This window comes from Silurus aristotelis (genome assembly GCF_946808225.1).
Source record: "Silurus aristotelis genome assembly, chromosome: 14".
NCBI lineage: Eukaryota > Metazoa > Chordata > Actinopteri > Siluriformes > Siluridae > Silurus > Silurus aristotelis.
This window is the reverse complement of record NC_139587.1, coordinates 3,782,900-3,805,534: the sequence shown is the minus strand read 5'-3', so window position 1 is coordinate 3,805,534 and position 22,635 is coordinate 3,782,900. Positions and strand designations below refer to the sequence as shown.

Here is a 22,635-nt window from a genome sequence, read left to right as displayed (position 1 = left end):
CTCCTTCAAACCGTCAAATGTTAACATTTTATATAAAAGCCCGACTGAAGTCTGTCAGAAGGCTTCTAAACCGTACAAGTTCAACATAATGCCACTTGAGTAATAATAATTACACACAGGTCCTTTAATAATGGACATCTGATCTGTAGGCACACTGAAAATAGACGTGTCTAAAAAACATTAATGAAACAGAACGCGTGATCACATGCCGTTGTAAGCGGGTCCTCCACTGCCCTCGGGAACGACCCAGTTGATGTTCTGGCTGGGGTCTTTAATGTCGCATGTCTTACAGTGCACGCAGTTCTGAGCGTTGATCTGTAGCCTCGTACCGTCACCGGACTCCAGCGGGACGAACTCGTACACACCTGGGAAATTAAATTGAGCGTTGAAACGGCAAAAACAAAAATACACCCTGTAACACAGACACAACTGAACTCTGGCGACCTCTAGCGAGGGTAAGGCGTATTACAAGGCGGGTGACACCTACATCCTGGAAGCGTGACAACGTATCGTACGAAAAATTTTAATATTTGTATATCTCTAGTCAACGTAATGTTATTTGTAGTATCTATCTGGAAAAAATAAAAACATACCTGCAGGACAAAACCTCTGTTCAGGACCATCGTAGATGGCGAGATTCTGAGCTACAGGAACGGCGTCGTTCTTCAGTGTGAGGTGAGGAGGCTGGTTGTGCTCGTGATTGGTCCCGCTCAACGCCACCGATGAGAGGAGATCAAAGCTGATTTTCCCATCAGGCTTTGGGTACTCAATGGGTGTGCAGTCTTTTGCTGGCTTCAACTGGGCGAAGTCCGTACCTGTAAAAAAATAAATAATGAATGAGAAAAGAAAAAAACAATATCCAAAACTTCAGTTTTCTCCACTTCGGTGTTCAAAACCTCACCGCAGTGTTTTAGTGTCCATGGCTCTTTCCCCCTCAGTATCCAGTAGAAGATCCCAGTGTACAGCATACCTCCATACAGCCCGAAATAATTGTGGAACGACGGCCGAATGTTCCGCACAGAGTACAGCTCCTTCCAGACCCAAGAGTTCTTCAAATTTTCCTCATACTCAGGAGCATGGATACCTAAAAGTCACGCCAAAAAAAAAAGGTAAATTCGATCTCTTCGGCTTCTCGTCGTGTAAATCTGAGGAAGAGCTCGTCACGTGCCTGCCGTCTCCGACTCCAGGTTCTCGTCTGTCAGTTTGTTAAAGATGGCCTCCGCTGCCAGCATGCCGCTCTTCATGGCCGTGTGTGTCCCCTTGATCTTGGGGACGTTCATGAAGCCTGGGCTGCAGCCGATCAGAGCGCCGCCGGGGAACGTTAGCTTGGGTATAGACTGTGAAGAGAAAGAAAGAGAGAGAGGCACGATACTTGTTAAGCGGTCGCTAAATACAGCCGAGTGATTCACGTACCGAGACTCAGTACCTGGAAACCTCCTTCGTTTAGAGCTCTGGCACCGTACGCGATCCTGTTTCCTCCCTCCAAGGTGGGAGCCACAGACGGGTGATGCTTCCAGCGCTGGAACTCTCGAAACGGATTTAGGTACGGGTTAGTGTAGTCCAAACCCACCTGCACAAGCACACACACACACACACACACACACACACACACACACACACACACACACACACACAGTGAAAGTAGTAACAACAGCCACGGGAAGTTACATAGCGCCAGTTTCTAATACACAAGTACAATTTTTTTGTTTGCCTCTGCCAGGAGGTTAAAGCCTAACTATCCACTTAAATAGAGTTAATCTCACATGGACAAAAAAAATATGCCGGAAATCTATGGAGTGGCCCAGGATCCATTAAATATCTCCAGACTTATTATATACCATTACATTGTCCATCTCAGACCTCAATGAAATGAAGAAAGAAAAAAAATAAATCAATCAATTTCTCATTCATTCCTTTGACTTACCACTAAGCCCAAGGCCACCAGCGGCTCTCCTTCGTTCAGGTGGTATAGAAAAGTGCCTCCGTACGTGTTTCTGTTCAGAGGCCAACCCACAGAGTGCTCCACCCGACCCGGGCGCCAATTCTTTTCATCAATAATCCACAGCTGGTGGGCGAAAGGGGGGGGAACATGTTAGGGTGCTAACAGACTATAGAGTCTGATACTTTTGTTTTTTTTTTGTTTTTACACTGCACATAATAAAGTAAACCAAAACATATGAATGAAAATGCTTGTTAAAAGGTGTATATGATTTATATATAGTGTGTGTATAGCCGTCCTCTAGTGTTCCTCTGTTCAAATCACTCATTTATTAAATCTAATCTAATCTAATAAATGTTGATAAATTCTGCTTCATAATTTTCACTGAGGAACCAAATTCAAGAATTCTTCTAAAACAAGTTCAAAAAACAAGAACTCATTATGACAAAGATCTAAAGCGAGAACCCATTAGATTTAGAAGTAAATTCAACACGTGAACAAGGAAGACTGGAAATGCGAGTAAGTATTTCTGCGTTCTGAGGTACGAGTTCATATGAAGACGTGTGGCGGCTCGGGTACCTCTTTAAGGCCGATGGCGTAGGTCTGTGGTTGGCAGTTCTCCCTCAGGTTGAACTGTCTGTAGAGTTGTTTGGAGAGGTGACCGTGACATCCTTCTCCAAACAGAGTGACCTTAGCGTGGAGCTCCATGCCTCGTTCAAACACGTCCTGTAAAACACACGCGTTTGCTCATGTATTTATATTTGATATCTGCGGTCATTTCAAGACCAGACCGAAGAAATCGCTTGTCTAGAAAAGGGGTGACGAACCTTAGGAGAGCCGTCTTTAGCGATACCGACGTCGTTGGTGGCGATTCCCTTCACGCTCCCGTCCTCATGAAACAGCACCTGTATGTGGGAAAAAAATTTAATTAAAAATAAATAAATAAAAATCGTTAAGGTTTAGAAACTCGTTGCATCTGGAAAGAATTCACATCGCTTCACTTTTTCCACATATTCAAAACAATTCGAAAATTAAATTAAATAGTGAAAATTTACTAGACCCAGTTTGGGTGATACACGTGTAGAAGTGCGTGTTTATTTGACGTAATTTTCTAAAAAATATTTTCTGTTCTACTTCTTTCAGCACATTAACAAAAAGTCTTCATTCCTACTACATTTTTTCACTCCCTTAATATGCAGCATTTTCTTCTTTTACGAAAAAATTCTTTACTCTGGACATAAAACGCAAAAAAAAGACGCGCCATTTCGCCTACGCGCAAAACTTTGATTTTTTTATACCCCTGGCATTTTTGTGTATGTTTTCAGGTTTTATAATATTTGGATTGTAACCACGTTCCGCACGTTAAAAGAATTTCACTCGGTACACGTGTGCGCCGAACCGAAAGTCCTGTAAAGGAACATTTTGGCACGAATGTGTGTATCGTTTTCGTACCTAATTCAGGCTTGGTCTATGTTTTTGGACTAATCAGGGGGAGAGAGAGAGAGACCTCAAAAGAAAAAGAAAATATGGGTCACTATTTTCAGACCTCGGCTGCAGCATAGCCTGGATACAGCTCGACCCCGAGTTCTTCAGCCTGCTCACCCAGCCATTGCACAAGGTGACCCAGTCGCACTATGTAGTTCCCGTGATTATTCATAGGGAGACCTGCGGAAAGGAAGGAGGAAGTGAAAAAAAAAAAATCATCTTAGCAATGTCCTAAAGCAATTTAAACAAGAACAGATCTATTTTCGGTATCTCTGCCTGAGGAATTCAAAGGTGTGTGTTCATTGTGCACGATTGTGTAACACCCGCAGCAACAGGTTCTGAAAGACGTATTACTTTACCTGGAAGTATTGGTACAGGGATTCTGTATTTTTCTGTGAGAATAGCAAATCTGTCCTCTGTAACCAGTGTGTTGAGTGGCGCCTGAAAGGACCGCAAAAAAAAAAACACAGTGATTTGTTTGCTGGAGAGAAACCAGGTTGCTGGGTTTAGAATGAATTTTAATCAAGGTGTCAACAAAGTCAACAAATGTGCCAGAATAACACCTTCCGTGAATCATCTGACACGTTTCCAAGGAACAGGAGAGAGTTATGCGAGACATGCAGCTTTATTTCTGTCACGTGGAAGTGAACTGTCAGAAAACCGAATATTTTTCTTTCTCCCAAGACAGGAAAAGCAACATGACAGAGGATTGAACTGTCTACAGTAAAACAGGAAGTCCTGTCACTCATGTATCAACCCCATTCAGATCACAGACTCATTAGGATTTCTATGTAACATTATTCTTTAAAAAAAAAAAAAAAAAAAAAGAACCCACTGAATCAATTAGTACATTAGTAAACCTGAGTATTAACATTAATTTCGAAATTTATGAATGTTGCAGTGCTGGATCAATGGTTATGGCTCTGGATAAGTGATTGATAGATTGAGTGTTCGAGCTGCGGCACTGCCACCGCTGGGCCCTTGAGCAAGGCCCTTAACCCTCTCTGCTCCAGGGATGCTGCATCATGGCGGACCCTTTGCTTTGACCCCAGCTTTCTAACAAACTGGGTGAAAAATGTCACTGTGCTATAATGTACATGTAAATAGTAAAAGCCTCTTTTTTTAGAAAGTGGTGGTTTTCTGATGGGGAGGTGTTGGGCCCTTAAACAAGGCCCTTAACAATTTCTTCTCCAGGGGTGTTATACAATGCATGACTCCAGATTCCTAACAAGCTGGAATATGCAAAGAAAGAAATGTACTGTGTTGTGTTGTACATGTGACAAGTAAAAGACTTCCCAAAACAATTTAACGACAGCATGGTGTGAAGCGGAGATACCTGTTAAACCCTGAAGGTTATTATTTTCCACAATAATTGTATTCTTTTTTTTTTTTTTTTACCACACCAATTCTAGACAAATTGACAAACCAGAAACCTAAGTATCAGCACCGATAAATGATTGCTGGATCTACTGGCAAAAATCTATAGTTTTTCCGGGTTGCGTTATGTAGTACGAGGGCGCCCTCTAGAGGCGAATCAGATGCCACATGCTGTTTATGTTAATATTCACATTGTTTTTACTTTTTTATTTTTTAAAACGGAGTGTTACTTTTTTATTTTTGTTTGAATGCATGTCTTTTATATTCCTCAATATTCATTCATACAATTAATATATTAATTTTTATTTCATTTAATACAGTTTCACGATTCAGTGCTGCTTTTTTCAGCACTATTTTACATGGAGTTTTTGTTTTTCTATCCAGAATTCAGAATCCAGATTAATCGGTTATCAGCAAGTACGATCCGCAAGTAAAATCCACTATCAGACGACCTCTAATTATTACACCTCCATGTACATGCAGTTACTGCAGAATCGATCCTTAATATAAACATGTAACTTACTTGAAGAGGACAGCACTAGGGCATAATGCTAGTTCATAATTAATACACATTATTGCACCTAATTCTAAATCCTTAGTGCTAGTGCTTATTAAATTCTTTATTCATTACCGTTCCCTTACTGTGGAACGGAGACGCTTCAGGGTATTATCACTCTTAACTGCTATTACGAGATTATTAGTGAGTGTGTTCACTCCCACTGTAGTCTTTATGACCAATTAGTCTAAAGGTGGCTCATGTGTATTAGGAATGATAAGGTCTGAGTGTGTTTGTTTAAGTGTGAGAGAATATACCCCTCTCTCCTTCCAGTCTGGTAAGAGCTCAGTAAGAGCACTGGGTTCTAAACAGGCCCCGGAGAGTGTGTGAGCTCCGATCTGAGACGCCTTCTCCACCACACACACGCGCAGCTCCTTCTCGTGCTGATTGGCCAGCTGCTTCAGTCGGATGGCTGCGGACAGGCCGGCAGGGCCGGCGCCCACAATCACGACATCTGCCTCGTCAGCGAAACGCTCCATGCCCACACCTGCAGGAGGAGTCGGGAAACGTCTCAGTACACGATTATGTGTTTACGGCAAAAAAGAGTATGGTTTTAAGGGGGAGGAAATTTCCCATACATTTTGGGAGACTTTCCTTGGGAAATTTTGGAAATATTCCAAGTTGGAAGCTTACCAGGAATTCATGGGAATTAATAAAAAGAAATTTGTATAAACTGAATCATATAGAAACATAAATATAAACATTTCTAAATATAAAAAATATATAAATGTGGCCTCAGTAACAGTAAGTTGTGCTGTGTGCATGTGATTGATGAATTTGCAGTGGCATTAAATCTGTTTGTTTTAACCGAAAATTTCCGGTTTATTCCCATTTATTCCCGTTAATTCCCACATATTTGCATTGATCCGATCAGCAGTAAAGATGACTAATTTTATTAAATAAATTTCACAATCCCTAGATATGTGTGTCTCTACTGGTAAAGTAAGCAGCTAAAAACATCATCGAAATTCAAGAACACTTTTCTTGCGTCACCAACCTTCCCATCGTGGATCCTTGTCCCGAGGATAGATGGTATAATGGGATGTAATTCGTGGCAGAGAAGCAGAAGAGCATCGCCGTGTGTAGACCTGCTGAGCCACCCACTCTGTTTGAAGGGCTTTTAGTGCACGTATACATCTCCGTACTGTGACAAATAAAAAGAAGACCCACTCACACTGATCAGACATTATTACATTAGAACATTATGACCTGCGAAGTGAAGAACACTTGATCTCTTCATCATGGCACCTGTTAGTGGGTGGATTTATTTAGTAGGCTACAAGTGAACATTTTGTCCTCAAAGTTGATGTTAGAAGCAGGAAAAATGGTCGTAAGGATTTGAGCGAGTTTGACAAGATGTGACGTCTAGACGTCTGGGTCGGAGCATCTCCAAAGCTTTGCTCTTGTGGGATGTTCCTAGTCTGCAGAGATCAGTATCTATCAAAAGTGGTCCAAGGATGAAACAGTGGTGAACCGGCGACAGGATCATTGATGCACGTGGGGAGAGAAGGCTGGTCCGTGTGGTCCAAACCAACAGACGAGCTCCTGTATCTTAAACTGCTGAAGAAGTTCATGCTGCTAATCACGTCAAGAAGCTTTTTTGTCATTTCAACCTTATATAACAGACACGGTACACACTCTACGGTACACACTCTACGGTACACACTCTACGGTACACACTCTACGGTACACACTCTACGGTACACACTCTACGGGTCACGGCTGTTTTGGCATTAAAAAAGGGACCAACACAAGAACATGCAGGTGGTCGTAATGTTATGCTGATCGGTCACGGTTGATCAGATAGAACATTTTGAAGTAAAAATATCAAAAGTATTGGGACACCTGACTTAAAAGCAAACTCCATGAAGATCTGGGTTGGAGTGGAAGATCTCCTGCTATAGAGCTACCTGACTTTACTAACACCCTTGTAGCTGAATAGATCTAACACAAATCTCCACAAAATCTCGTGGAACATCTTTCAAAAAGTGCGTGCAGAAAAAATGTGTCTATTTGTCTGTCCACAAACTTTTGTTGACAAAAAAGCTTGTTTGTCCTGAACAAGGAAGTACCAATCTCTAGGCATGACATACATGTTTTCTTTTTAAAAAGGGGAAAAAATAAGAAGAAAACACGACCTTCAGTCTTCAGTAATAAACCTTCTTAGACTGATTCTATAAAACATGAGGGATTGGGAGAGAACATCTACTTCTATCAATAATATCTGACTGAAAGCTTGCAGTATTATTTAACAACCTTCACATTAGAAATAACCCTATTTAAATATACATACATACTTTATAACATGACGTTATAAGTCATATAAAGTTGTTTTTTTCTTCTCACGTGATTCCTGAGGTAAATTATATTTAAATGACCTTTGCCCCACTTCATGTAGCATCCTTCTATGCTATGCTAATAACAGGTTGGATGAACAACCTTCTCTTTTATGCTCTTTATATAAAATCAATACAAAATGGCAAAAAAATAAACGACATTTAAAAAAACTAAAAACAAAATGCATGGCAATAAAAATCTGGCTCGTTTTTTACGCCAGTCAACGCATTCCCAGTGGCCGCAGCCCAAACCGCTTCGGTACTCTATAGTGCACTAGAAATAAAGTGTCTATAATTGCTACTGAACAACCATGTGAAGTGCGCTTAAATAGTGAACAAGGCTGAATTTGGGATGCGCCCCGCACTCTAGGCTGGGAAGTTATGTGGGAAAGTCGCTGACATTACCTTGAAAGGAGCACCTGCTGGAAGGAAACATGGAGAAATCTGACGGTTTTACAGGCTGCTGTAAATCCGTTTAACCAACATAAAAACGCCTCCTGTAGTGTCCAGGACAGAAGGACAGAAGGACAGCTTGGACAGTTATATCGGCCCTGGAAACATACGTCTTCTTCTTGTTCGTTTATAGGGACGTCATAGTGTGCTAAAGAGAAAACGCTCTCTGCTGCCACCTTTCGGACAGAGGATTCTAACGCCATACGTCAGTACTAGTGAATGGAAGATCGGATCATTTTAGTGACTCGGTTCTTTGAATCTTTTTCATCAAAATGAACGAATCTTTTTTGAGTCATTTGGTCCATTTCGTTGCTTTGATCAGAAATATATATATACATATTTATGTAATAAATACATATAAATGTTACATTTTCAATAAGCAGATCCCCAACATGTCTACGTTCACTTTGACTGTAGTTCCAATAATGAAAAAATGACAAATGATGATAAACAGAATAACTAGCTCGTCTCTCATATCTTCTAATCCGTGTCGTTGGTTCTTTTGTCACGTGACTCCCATAATTATTGTAACAATAATATCAGGATTCAGACCAAAAAAAAAAACAAAAACTGGTCTACTGCATTGTGGAGCGTTTAAGGGAGTCACGTATTAAAAAATCGTACAAATCAAATCAAATCAAATGCACAACTGGACTCCTCATGCTACACAGGTAAACATGGCCCTGTCCCAACAACATAACAAAAATAATCACGATTTTTGTATATAATCTTAAACAGACACACATTCACTGTCCACTTTAATAGGAACACATGTATACCTTCTCATTTACTATCATACTTCAAATCAAACATCAGAATAAAGAAAAGGTGTCTCTGTGACTTTGAGCATAGCGTGAATGATTCCAGATGTTTCACACAGCTGGTAATAAAAAACATTGAAAAATCAGCAGCTGTGTGTATATATACACCTTATTGATAAGAAAGGTCAGAGGAAAATGCCCACTTTGGATCAAGTTCCCAGGAAGGATATAGAAACTCATATAATAATTTACAACCATAATGAGCAGAAAAACATCAAACCTTGATATTCCTATTCTACAACTGAAGAAAACCACATCAAGTTCTACTTCTTTCAGCCAAGAATAAGATTCTTAGGCTATTATAGGTACGCACGGATGAGTAAAAATAATAAAAATAGCATTTCTTTTTTGCATTTTGCTGCTGCTAAATAACTAACAGATTAGTTCAGGTGCTGCTAATAAACTGCACAGTGAGTGTTTTTTTCTACTTCATTTCTACAAAATGTATTTACAGAACTCTGTGTGACTTTATCGAAATCTTTTGCATGATGGACACTAATCAGGTATGAATATGACGTCCGTATAAATCGTCTTAGACTCGACTTAGATTTAGAGTGTGATGTGCATGAGAGCATTTCAGACATCTGTATAATCCTCCCACATATAGCAAAGAGGACGACATGTCATTACTGCTTCAGTGGTAAAAAAACAAATTGAAACTAGCAAAAAATTTGAACACATCAGAAATAAATTAATAATTTTAAAAAAAGTCATTTACATGATACATTTATTTTTGCATCCAGATAATCGGAGGTCACTCAAAACGAGTTTTCGACACAATGTTTTTTTCAGGGAGCACACATCTCTCAGTGCTAAAAGGAAATTTATTACATTTTATGAACTATGAATTTCATCATAAAACACAAGGAAAAGATCAGACTGAGTGGCACTAATGGTGTTGTAGCAATAATTAGCTCATGACCCTTATACAGGAGACAGCTTTTCCATGAGTGAACACTGCAAACTAAACCACGTCATTTGATTCAAATGTATTTTTACATTTACATTTGCGGCATTTGGCAGACGCCTCTATCCAGAGCGACTTACAACTGAGCCGGGGGGGGGTTTAGGGCTTTTGCTCAAGGGCCCAGCAGTGGCAGCTTGGTGGTGGTGGGATTTGAACCTGTGATCTTCTGATCCAAAGCCCAATGCCAGGTATTTTGACATCTGTGTGTTACAGCTTCGATATTGAACAACTTGTGAGGGTGAGGGGAAATAAAACTCAAATCATAAGTAAAAACCTAATAAATCAAGTGCATGGAACATTGCAGTAATGAAGGAAACTCATCATTCACAACATGAATGTTTGGCCAAATATTACACCAACACAACCTCAAAATGTAAAAATTAATAAATAAATACATTTCTGAAAATCCTACAATTCGGTACCAAACGAAACAAAAGCCCTGCTATATTATAAATCAATAAAAGTTTGATTCCTGCTTGATGCAGAACAAGAGAGGAACATGAATAGTTCATAATGTTTGTGCGAATATAACACAGCACTTTACTATCACATGGGATGCGTCAAATCAATCTACAGTGTACAAAAATAATTATTTCTATTATTTAAATCAGTATTATATTCAAAGTTTTGCTCCACAATTCCACAGGATTTTAAATACTCTTGAAATACTAATGATCGCTTATTCATCCATTCACTATTCCATAGAGTTATTATACCTTGTATTTAACACTGAATTATTAGCGCTGATTTTGTACGACAAATCGGTCTGTTTAAACAAATTGTTTATTTTATCTTTTACAAAAGAGAAAGTATAAGTGCAGCAAAGTTTAGACAGAAACATTTTAATATTAAGATAAATGATATAAGATTGGCAGAGAGAAAAGGGGTGTATTATGGAGTATATTAGAAATGCAAGTGCAACACTGGTGATCAAGAATCCATTAAAGAAAAACTAAAAAAAAAAAAAGATTTTTGTCTTAGATTCTTTATGATTTTGCAACTAGTTTCAGGTCTTTTGTGTGGTTTGTGAGATGCACCTGGGCTACAAAACAAGCTGCTTATATTGTCTAGAGAACTGTATGTTTTTTACTCTAAGATTACGAGATCAAAGTCAATGGGAGAATAGTCATAATATTTTGAAAAAATGTCAAAATTACGAGAATACAGTCAAAATATTTTGAGAAAAAAGGAATTTGCCCCTTTTGTGCAGTCTGTAATGGTAACCAGTAGTCGACTCCAAGGATATCAATGGTTACATCTGCTTGCTGGTTGTGCGTAAACACCGACGCACTTGCCGTCTCCGACGTCGCCAGTACTTCAGCCAGGGTCCCAAAGCATTGTGGCATATGGATTTATATAATAAAATAAGTCATTTTTACTTTATTTTCAGAATATTACGACTTTAATCTCATAAATTTGACAAAAAATATTACATCATATATTACATTCATTATTATTATTTTTTATTTATTTATTTATTTATTTATTTTTTTTTTGGGGGGGGGGGGTGTTTCGGCACTAAAATGCCATCTTACAACAGGTTTTAAGGGGTTATTACAATTCTGTAGCCTGTCAATTGAGACTGCCATCATGGCTTAATTTAGTTTGTTGTAATTAAGACTAACATGAGAAATAAAATTCTATGGCCACAAGCCTCTGCTGGATAAAAAGGAAACATTGACTACCAAGTATCTGAACATTGACTCTGTTACTCAGCACTGACTGAAGCAGACATGATTTTGAACACAAAAGTGACTCGTTAAATTTGTAACATTCAATACCTTTTTCAATTAATCAACACGATTACTATAATTAGTTGAATCACTCACAAACCATCCACTAGCAGTAAAAAGCTGGAACTTGGTTCAAATTAGAAGGCAAAATGTCACTAATTTGTTTCTTAAAGGTGTTTTCTTGTGTGGGTTCTTCCTGGAAAAATAAAGTTTTACTATATTTTTGAGAAAACAATCAGGAAAAATGGGTTTAAAGGGATTTTTTTATTCCATCTGCTCTACATGTTACTTCATTCATTTAGTTACTTCATGTGGCTTTAAATGGAAATCATTTCAAAATATTTCATATTAAACAATACTCCAGGATTCTTAAACATTTCCTCAATCAGACCTTTTCAAGATTTTGTTTGATTAATTAAACCTCATTATCATAACAGCATTGAGGTTAAGCCTTTTAGAATTAGGTTTCACTGATGGAACAGGAACACATTCTTGTAAGACAGATTTTATTGTGAGGCAGCTGGTGTTTGGGCTTCCTAATTGTTTTAGTACAAAATTATGCAGTGCCTCATCTGAATAGCAAACAGAAAAGCAATTAGCTAGATCGTTTGTTTAAGTCAAGGTACACAAAACATTCTGCCTTGTGTCCCATCGACTTTAATTGGACGACGTAGACTTGTGAATTTTTTTTCTAGATTCATTCAAGGCATTTAGAAAAACAAAAATACAAGTGATTTAAAAAAATTATAATTTCTGTGAAATTAATTCACCGTGTTCAAGTTTTTTTCTCAATTTTCACCATTGGTCACAATTATCTCACAAGAGCATTAATCACAAATAAATTAGACCCAATAGACACCAAATATAGGAGGCGTAAACACTTGACAGAACTTGTTGCATGGATCTACAGTCTGGACTAGACATAATTCAGCCCCAGCCTCTACTTTGTATATGTAATTTTTTATTATATTTATTGGTGGTGCTGGGTTTTTTTTTTTATGGGAAAAAAATGTGTTTGTAAGAAAAAAGAAGAAAGAAACAAAAAAAACCTTACGAACAGAATAATGCGAAGTTGTCACTATAGAAATGGATTTGCTTACAGTATGTTCATCACAGACTTAGCAATATTTAGCACAAAATTACTAATGTCCAGGACACGAGGCGTATTTTGAACACGATTATTAAGCAACAGAATGAAACAGGACCTAGAACACGATGGCATTTAAAAACTTTCTTTTCATTTCCCCTGTAATCTCTGCTGGCTATGTTTGAAGTTCACAGGAGGCCTGTGTAAGCAGGTATTGCGTTCGGAAAAAAGTAGAACCTTGGAGACGTGTCCGAACCTTCGGTGGTACGTGACGCTGCATAAAACTAGAAGATGCTCAATTTCGTTTCGTGCTCCCTTCACAGCTCCGAGTCACACACTTCCATAGGAAATGAATAGGATACGAGGCCTGCTGTTGTGCCCCTCGGTAGTATGAAGGTTCGATCATGGATGTATGTCTCAATAAACACACAAACAAATGTGTCTGTCTAAGACTAAAGCTGAGCAGGACCCCTGTGTATTGTCTCACGCCCGTCCATAGAGAGCATCTAGGAAGTCCTTGAAGTGCAGGACATTTCAGAAGGATGTGGCAGGTATTCTGGACACACAACATTTTGGCTGTTTTCATGAAGATGCCACATTTCCTGCCAAGTAAAAGATGGATGATGGGCCGGGTGGCTGCTAAGCAATGGCCGCCGCTGCCTGTAGTTGGTCCAGACCTGCACCAGGGTCTCCTTGAAAGGCCGTGTGGTCAGGGTGTAGAGAATGGGATTTAGAGCGCTGTTTATGGGCAGGATGAAAATAACCACCCATGAGCTGATCGTTCCTGTATGGAGAAATAAAAAGAAAGCCTTATGGGCTTTAAAGGATTTGAATTGATAGTCTACACTAACGTTGCCTTAATAGACCCTTTTAGTGCTGACGTCACATTTGCGTCACAGCGTCTAAAGACACAGTGTCTAAAGATTTCATGCATGCACACCTAATCAGAAATCGGAGAACATTTGATTTGAATTTTCATGTACTTCTCAGCGTATAAGTTAGCCAACTGCTAGCTAACGACCAGAGACTAAACATAAACTGTTTTTGTCATCTTCCTCCTACATTTGCGATAAGTGCATTTGTAGAAAAGCAGAGGTAACAGTGAACAGGCCCATGATATGTGTCAGGTGTGTGTTAGATTATTTGTATTTGCTAACTTTTGCCATTGTTAGCAGCCAATCAAAAGGTAGTAATGCAGTGCCAATTCTGTGTTAGGGTCGGCCAAACTGCTTCCACCCAATAACGTTTTTTAAACGAAATTTGCTTTCCTGGACAGTTAGTTACTGTAAATATTCAGATAAAATCGGATTTTGATATTCATTCTTTAAAAACAAACAAAACATATTAGCTAGCATTAGTGAAGCTTAATGTTTACTAACTAAAAAAGAGCCTATAATGATACTGATAGTGGTATCAGGTGTGATCAGGTGTAAATGTACTTGTACTCATCGAAATTTCGGACAAACCAATTAAAAGGGCCAAATAAATGTATTCTACAGTATCCCTGATTGACTCAGAGCAAGTTACATATATTGATATCTGTATTGACAAGTAGTTAAAATCATGTTCTTTTTACTTGATGAACAAAAGGTATTGATAAATCTCCAATCTCAATGTATTCATTGGCAGTCCATTTACAAGTGAGTTCCATTCCAATTCAATCCAATCTAATCCAATCTAATCGTCTTTGAGGGCCTGACATCCACCAAGTCACGCACTGGAATTAACTCATAATCTTCTAGTCATTAGAACTGATTAACTACAGCTACTTGCATTATAAATTTGACTTATTGAACATGTCATCATATTTATTATTCGGAACATGATTTCTTGAGAAAAATCGCATGAAAGCAAGCACTTGCAGCTAAGCTGTTTCTTTTAAAATAGTGCACACTTTTTCTTTTCAAGGCCGTGAATCTACACTCAAAGACAAATAGATAAATCATGGAGAAAAGCACTTACCTGGGATTTCGACCTCCATAAGCGATAAGATCTTGAGGATGAATATCGGTATCCAGCACAGAGAGTCTGTGATGACGATGGAGAAGAAGCGTTTGGCCACGGTTAGCTCTTTCTTGATATGGTTGCTGTATTTGGTGGTTTGAGTCCCCGTTCTCTGTATGTTGTAGAACATGCTTCCGTAAGACAATACGATAATGAGGAATGCCACGAGGTTCAGGCCTATGTACATTGGAAAAGACCAATTAATTGAATACAGTATATTCTCTCCAGCTCATTGTTGTCAAAGTGTCATTACCATGTTGAGAAATAATTATCAATAGCAATTGTCCAGCCATTACAGGTGAAACTATAAAGTGCTGTCACATTTAAAAGAAATCATACAAAAAAGAGCTTTAGTCTAGAGGTTTGACCGAAAGTGGATTTTACTGATATCGATAGCTAGGTTGGATCGTACTTGCCGATAACCGATTAATTAGTTTATAATATGGATACTGGATAAATACAAACATATGTAACACACCATGTAAAACATTTTCTAAATGAAGTAAATATGAATTTATTTATTAAAAAATTTAATTCTATAATTAATTATTTTATAAATCATAAATATAATAGTCTTTTCCGTGCACTCTCTGTGCAGCACGGCGTCTCAGATGTAACAACAAATAGCATTTGGCAACAGTGATTCACCTCTAGAGGCCGTTCTCTTAATGAAAGCGAACCGGAAAAACTATCACTATAGGTTTTTGACGATAGCCAGTTGTTCCAGAAACCAACTATCAGTCCTAATTAATAGGTCGACCTCTACTTTAGTCTGTAATTTAATATATATATATATATATATATATATATATATAGAACCAACCGGCAAGAACTCACAGGGTTGCAAAAGCAGAGAAGAACTACAGCAGGAGCAAGAAAGACCCTGAAAGTCTTACAGACACAATAATAAGCGATTTTAAGGATATCTCAAGTAGACAACACTGATCCACGTGAACGTTTTTCTCCAGTGAATTAAACCAAGATATAGTGCAGAGTAAAACAGATAAAGCGAGTGCAGACATGATGACAATCTCCATTGAGAGTGGGCTCCCCAGGGCTCAATCTGACCTCTGGCTAAACAAATTGAGGTCTTATCAATACGAAACGTGTGGACACCTTCTTGACCTGGAGTAATATGACACACAATTTTTTTCATGGTGTAAAAAGTTGAATAGGAAATATTTGAAATTATTTCAAAACCTAGTGGTTTGATTAAGCAAAGAACAGAATATACCCCTATAAAGCACTGACACTGGAGACTTCTTCCTCAGGAGAAAAGATCACCAGATCATCCATGATATGTTCCTTTGATCTATTTATTTATAGTGCCTGACATATTAACCTCATACAGTATATGGCAAAAGTATGATGCCTGGTCATAAGTATGGTGTGCGCTTTTTGAGAATTGCATTCCACATTTGGTCCCAATTTGATCTTTTCTCCACTTTCTGGGAAGATGTTCTTCTTCATTTTGGTGTGTGCTCATGGAGATTTGTGTTCATTCAGACACATGCATGTTAGTAATGGAGGTATTAATGGAGGTGATGTGAGGAGGCCTGGGGTGCAGTCAGTGTTCCAGACTCACCCAAAAAGATGACGATGGAATAGATCTGAGCTCCTGCAGTCTCCGGTTGCTCGGAATGCAGAGGAAAACAAACCCCGTTAGTTCCATAAAAGTTCCTGAATTCTCCTTTACACACCAGAGGCAAGAACGCGATGATGAAGCCCAGGATCCAGATGGCCACCAGGATGGTGACCGTGCGCCTGCGCCCTGGGGTCAGGTAGCGGAAAGGGTAGACAATGCAGATGTACTTCTCCAAGGTGAGGTAGGTAAGGAGCAGTACAGAGACCTCAGTGGACAACATGGCCAGAGAGCCTACCACCTGACAGGGCAAGCTGTCCATCCAGGCCTGTGCGTGCCGGTTATACTCGCCACGGAACTTCAAGTCGTACGCCCCGATCGCAAACAGGTAGACGCCCATCAAACCATCTGCACCTGCTCGGGAAAGCAGACGGTTCAGTGATTTAGTATTTAATTTCACAGCAGTCTATTTTATATTTACTATTTACACTGTTGCCATCGAAAACACCTTTCTTTTTCATATTCTTTTTGAAATTTTAATGAGGACTGGATTGAAGTGAAAAAGAGAGAGAAATATATGGAAAGAGATTATTTATTAGCACTCATTTTTCTTTAAATTAAAAGAGAAAAGGATGCAAAATCTGACTAAATAGAAAGAGAGGGCATGCAAGAAAGAACTGTAAGCGAAGAGAGTGAGGGAGAATGCCTGGGAGAAAGAGAGATAGAAATGTGGGGTGTGTGAGTGAAAGAAAAAGGGAGATAAAGTAAAGGATAGACAGAGAGACTTTTAAAAGTAGCCTTTATTCTGTCAAAAAATAAATAAAAACGCACTTAGAAATTCAGTAGTGATCTACCATTTTGTTTTCAAATCTACATAATACTTCATTCATCCCCCATAAACTCCAGCAGCTTCACCACCACAAGCCATTGTTTTCATACTCAACAATGTTGCCTCCTAAGTCCATTTGCATTTCAATCCAGTTTGATCTGCCTTTCAAAGCAGGACACTGAGGCACACTGTCAGCCAAGCAGCAACGCTTTCCCAGTAAGACATTGTGTTCAAACCTCTTGATAAATGCATTAATGAGTAAGTACGTAACAACTCTTCAATCATGCTTGTTTTCCAAGCTGCCAATCACCAACCCCCCCACCCCCCTCCCCCCTCTTTATTTCCAAGTTGCAATTTTTTTCAGTCCCTGGGACATGTCCATCCAGGCTTGAATTGAACACGCTTGGGGGGGCTTTTCGCTTATTCAGACAAGCCCATGGCTGCGTGTCAACCTTCAACCATGTATGCAGAAAAAATCAATTACTGCCTTTGAAGCATGATGTAGACATCAAAGTAAGAACTGTTGGGAATCGCTTTACACTCCAGCAAACTGCCTGATCAAATCTGAACCCCTTCTCATCCAGAAGCTCGCTCTCTCTCTCTCTCTCTCTCTCTCTCTCTCTCTCTCTCTCTCTCTCTCTCTCTCTCTCTCTCTCTCTCTCTCTCTCTCTCTTTCTCTGTCTCTCTCCTTCTCTTCCTCACTCTGGCATACAGATTTCCAGGCTGACGCTGAAACTTTGATATCCTAATATTTAAACATATCAGAACTGTAACCAAACAGCATTTTTCATTTCACAGCCAATCATGCTGAGCACCCGTGAAAGAAGAACAGAAACAGTTGAAAGGAGGACAAATAATAGAGAGGTTTTTGTTTTTTTTTTTTTTCAAAATACATCCAATCTAAAATCATATAATTATATAAATTGGTAAAATGGCTGATGATTCATTTCAGAAGCGAACACTACAAGGCAAAGTGTCTCAGCAGAAGAAAGATACATTGACGTGCAAGCTGAAATGTAGGACATTTAAAGAAACCTTCAGCTTTTCAGGCGTGTTTTTGCACCAGAAATGAATATACCTGAGTAAGTTTTTTATTTACCTTGCCCTGAATTTTCATGTTGCAATCAGCTGCGCCTCATCTACAAAACTTGCATTGTAAAGTCTTGTTATTTATTTTGGTTGTTTATTACCAAGACCTTTGCTTCATGTACAGGTATAGCGTATTGTTTTATTTGTTATATATTTACATTAATTATTTGTCTGTCCTATACTACCATTGTTTATGATTCATGCCTGTTTGTTAAAACTTTTGCCTAAAAAAACCAGATCAGACTTTTTCCCTTGAAAGTATACAAACACACAGGCAAATGCAGAACCGCCAATCAGATTGCAGCCTTCAAGATTCTGAATATTGCTGCCAGAAAGGTGAAACCATGGGTGAAACATCAGAAGCTAAATCTATTTGAACTTCTTTTTGTAAATATGCTTTGAAAAACGCTGACTAAACAGAATTGAAATACTTACAACAAAGGGAAATGATGCACATAGCATGGAGCTTGTTCTCGGAGCGGATGTACGAGCGCATGCAGATGACGAAGATGTTTCCGAAGCAGGTGGTGGCAGAGACGACCCAGACGAAGACACGCAGCACAATGTTGGCCAGCAGATCCTCAAGCGATGAGATGCCGTCTGTGTTGGGCTTGCAGCTGCGTACGTGAGGCGCGTAGCCACAATATTGGAATTTTTTAAAATAGCTGTGTTGAGGGAGAGAGATATGAACGCAATTGAGAATGCATTGTGACAGAGGATTCTTTTGTCTAACCAGTTACATATTTCATGTCTATTGGGAATCTGTGGGGATCTGTGGATCTGTGTGTGGTTTAATATTGGAGAGGTTGCCAGATTTGTTTTTTGAAGTAAAACATTTTAGTAGCGTAGTAGTATTATCACTAGAATTTGTCTTTTGGTTTAGAAATAAAATATATAGCTAGAAGATATCACAGGGAGAGGAAAAAAACAGCTGATTCAGCATATTCATGACTTGACTCATTGCCCACACTGCCGAACATCAGTGTACAGCACGTCTCCATGCTTACCTGTAAATGATTCATTTTACTATTCTAGAGCATATTTGTGTAGGTTAGGAATGTGCATCTCCATAACTGAGGCTTAGGCAATTCACACCTCGATGCATAGCCTCCGATACGATCCATTAAAGATACATATGAAACAGCTACTGATGCGATACGATTCACCCCTATTTGAAAGCAGTGCGATCCGATTTCGTACTGTATCCAGGACCATGCAGCTCTACCTCTGCCATGTTAATCTGTATTCTATGTGACTCTCAGTCCATGCCTCAGTCTCCATAGTGACCCAGTACATCATATTCACGTAGAGAGAACACGCTTGTGAAACAGTTTAGTGAGAAGACGTCATCTACTTATAATTATATATAAACAAATCAGTTTTTACTGATGCAAATGTGTTAAAAACTTATAATTTTTCAACTTATAATTACCTCTATGTGGTTGTAGACTATGTGAAAGTTCAGGAAGCTCCACCCAGCAGGATTTTTTGGTCACGCATACATTATAGTATAGTGTCCGTAAATGACTGATAGGAGTCAATATTCCAGACTAGAACTCAAAACTTTTCAGTAATTTACGCTGACACGAAGGCTTAATGGATCTGAATGCATAATTTCAGTGATATTATTTAATAATAGCCCTTGCAGTTTGGATCTTTCAAAAGGGTTCAGATTCAAGAATGAAATACATGAAAAAAATATTCTCCTTCCACTTTCATTCGTATGCCTCATATTCACAAGCTTGTTTGTAACCCACGTTTCTATTCAGTGCTCTGCATGCTGTAGCCCTAATTGGTTAATGAGCTAAGCATTAAGAATAATAAGGGCTGCTGTTATTACAGTCATCATTTTAGTTTAAAATTTATTTTAAAGATTGGCTTAAAGAAACACAGGCAAAAGCAGAGAATAATCTTTTTAAGCATAATAGTTGATGACAGTCCACGCCATTAAATTACTCCCATCCAGGCGGAAAGGTTTCATCGTTAGATCAGGAAGCAGTTTGTGACTGATTAGCAGTGACGTTGTGCTTGAAGGCAGGACTCTCAGGTGCGTGGACAACATTTTTGTCAGCCTTTGAAGAGCCACGATGTAAGGCTGTTCATTTGAAGGCACATTACCGAAACTGTTTAGCAACTTTTGTAATTTAATCTGGAATCTAATGTATTTTCAGGAAAATAAAGGTCCAAGAATTTTTTTTTTAATAATATCTGTTTTGTCAAGATATCAGAAATTCATAACATAACCTAAATACTTCATGCTGATTGGCTGGAAATTGTAGGTAGTTCACAGAATGAAATGAACTGAGTCAATGAGTCAAAAAAAGAATCGTCCATTTTGATGAACGAGAATAAAAGAACCAAGTGACTGAAATGATCTTCCCATCCCTAATGCAAGCTCTAGTTTATGTTCATGGTTGGAAATAGGGACGGCAGTCTCAAAGAGTAAAAAAAATAAAAAATTCTCATTGGATTATTCAGCCCCAGCTACTTAACCAATGTAATGTTCACAAAAGCACATTTAAGCCCAATCAATACTTCAGTATAAAAAACCTTTAGGAAAGAACAGAGAGCAGGACAAAGAAATTTGCACTGTTTTTTGATCACTCTGTAACAGGACGTCTCTCTGCTCTGACTTTTTCATCGTATTAACTTCAAGAGCGAGAACAAACCCAGAGCTTGGTGAGGGAAAGAAATGAAGGAAAATCTTGCATCTTTCTAATGTTTTTGTGGAGGCTGTGGAGAAGAAGAACTCAGTTCACACGCTGTTCTCCGGAAGAGCTGGTTTAATGCTGGAATGAAACACCTTAGCAGGATAACAGCAATTCAAGGACATTGAGTAACTCATGTTTATAAAAAAAAACTTTAATCGGTGACATTTGAAGCAGAAAATAAACAACGACTTACATGTGTGTGAGGTTTTTGAGCGGTTCAAACATCCTCCTGTGAATGTTTGCTATCTCGATGCCCTCGATGCTCCTGAAAGGCAAATGTTTTTCTCTTAGCTATTAGCATACTTCATGTATTTGCTTGAAAACACGACAATCTTTTGTGGCCCTTTTAAAGAAACCTTCGATGCGTGAAATGAACACGGACGAACTCCCGTAGTGCAGCCGGTGTGATAAAAGGCTGCTCTGTTGCTAAAACTATGAGCTCTCTCTTTTTCTTTTTTTTTTTTTTTTTTTTTTTTGCACCAATTTTATCTGAGTGCATGAAAGGTGATAACAAGTGCACCAAGTGAAAGAGATACTTTGAATGCTCCTCTGAGCCCCATAGTGAGATGAAGATGGTGCTTTAGTTACTTCGGAACGCTTGTTTGTGCTTTGGGCTTCTTAGGCTGCTATTTATGTAGTGACAAACAGCTAGCAATGTTGACTATTGAAACATGCTACAGTACCTTTTTTTTGCTCTATGTATGAATCTTTCACAGGAGCTATTTTGAAGTTATTGAGTAGTTTGAGTTATTGAAACCCAAACACTTTCAGTTCTATCAGGATGCCACCTGATGGTGCAAAATGTATTTTTGTCCACTGTTACAAACTCATCGAGCAATCATCAGCAGCTTGTTTTGTGTAGGTGCTTTTTCCTCTGTGCCTGTTTTCACTAAATGCTAAAATGTGCCATGCATGAGCAATCATGACAGAAAGGTGACAGTATTTCTGGTTAAAAAGGCTTTTAAAGACAGACAACGACTCAACGGTTTAAGTTTAAGTACCATTTCAAGCATCTGACATTCAGTAAACTGACAGGTTCATTTACTTTTACTACTAACCAGTGGCATTATTTCACACCCAGGCCTTCAGTGGTGTCCTACCTGGATCAATCCACATATTAATACCAACATTATAACACCACTGCTACAGGAAGCATCAATATTATAGAGAAATGCAGTATAGCAGAGTGTTGCGTCACAAACAGTAATCTCATCCAGCGAGAATGAATGTCATTACTAAAATAACACAATTTAAAAAGTCTCCTTTCACTGTAGCCACAGCTGCACTGCCTTCATACATCCTCTTTATAAGAAGCATTGATATCAACCTCATAAAATGACCTCTGTTTTTTTTGTGCATTTATCCATAGCTTTACAGTTTTTCTAGGGAATTGAAATTGAGACAAATTGTGTGTTGTGTGCAAATACTATGGGAAAGAGAACTGGTGTAAATGGTTGTTAAAAAAAGGTTTATAATTGTTTTGAATTGTTTTGGTTGATCTTTTCTCACGATGTCCAGCTTTTAAAAAAAAAGTCCATCATGTAAAAGTCTGTAAGTGCGATAAATTTCCACTCCTCTGTCACTAATTGCGGAATGAAAAAAACAGCTATTAAATCCACACGTATATATATTCAAGGTTTGCAGCACATGCGGGTTGCGATTTTCT

General features: G+C 38.7%; 2 protein-coding genes and 1 long non-coding RNA gene across 5 annotated transcripts in view; all 3 read right to left on the bottom strand.

Annotated features, from left to right (window-relative positions):
- Positions 1–106: 106 nt before the first annotated feature.
- Positions 107–8,331, bottom strand: etfdh (electron transfer flavoprotein dehydrogenase). The gene is made up of 13 exons (XM_083560100.1): positions 8,099–8,331; positions 6,355–6,501; positions 5,615–5,844; positions 3,784–3,865; positions 3,486–3,604; positions 2,767–2,844; positions 2,519–2,665; positions 1,925–2,065; positions 1,427–1,570; positions 1,169–1,337; positions 902–1,084; positions 594–815; positions 107–365 (listed from the first exon to the last, which is right to left on the bottom strand). Exons 1-13 carry the CDS (start codon positions 8,127–8,129, stop codon positions 202–204), a joined length of 1,857 nt encoding a protein of 618 aa, XP_083416226.1. The 5' UTR covers positions 8,130–8,331; the 3' UTR covers positions 107–201.
- A 1,709-nt stretch (positions 8,332–10,040) lies between these two features.
- Positions 10,041–22,635, bottom strand: part of LOC310736835 — a 237,456-nt gene continuing 224,861 nt past the window's right edge. The window contains exon 2 of the long non-coding RNA XR_014536689.1: positions 10,041–10,097. This is a non-coding gene — a long non-coding RNA (uncharacterized lncRNA). The remainder of the gene's footprint in view (positions 10,098–22,635) is intronic.
- rxfp1 (relaxin family peptide receptor 1) overlaps positions 11,713–22,635 on the bottom strand; it is a 46,755-nt gene continuing 35,832 nt past the window's right edge. For 2 of the 3 annotated variants that reach the window (XM_083560596.1, XM_083560598.1), the window contains 5 exons: positions 21,163–21,234; positions 18,694–18,923; positions 16,344–16,757; positions 14,717–14,935; positions 11,713–13,538 (listed from right to left, as the gene is read on the bottom strand). In XM_083560596.1, the coding sequence (XP_083416722.1) occupies positions 13,261–13,538; positions 14,717–14,935; positions 16,344–16,757; positions 18,694–18,923; positions 21,163–21,234 (1,213 nt within the window). In that variant the 3' untranslated portion in view covers positions 11,713–13,260. The remainder of the gene's footprint in view (positions 13,539–14,716; positions 14,936–16,343; positions 16,758–18,693; positions 18,924–21,162; positions 21,235–22,635) is intronic. The other variant, XM_083560597.1, reaches the window with a different exon arrangement.

What these genes read in the sequence shown, in the direction of transcription:
- etfdh (XM_083560100.1), bottom strand. Translation starts at nt 8,129, where the DNA reads ATGTTTCCTTCCAGCAGGTGCTCCTTTCAAG. An exon ending in ACGCCATCGGCCTTAAAGAG is followed by an intron (nt 2,066 to 2,518) that starts GTACCCGAGCCG and finishes TTCGCCCACCAG; the next exon opens with CTGTGGATTATTGATGAAAA. An exon ending in ATGGACACTAAAACACTGCG is followed by an intron (nt 816 to 901) that starts GTGAGGTTTTGA and finishes ATTTTTTTACAG; the next exon opens with GTACGGACTTCGCCCAGTTG.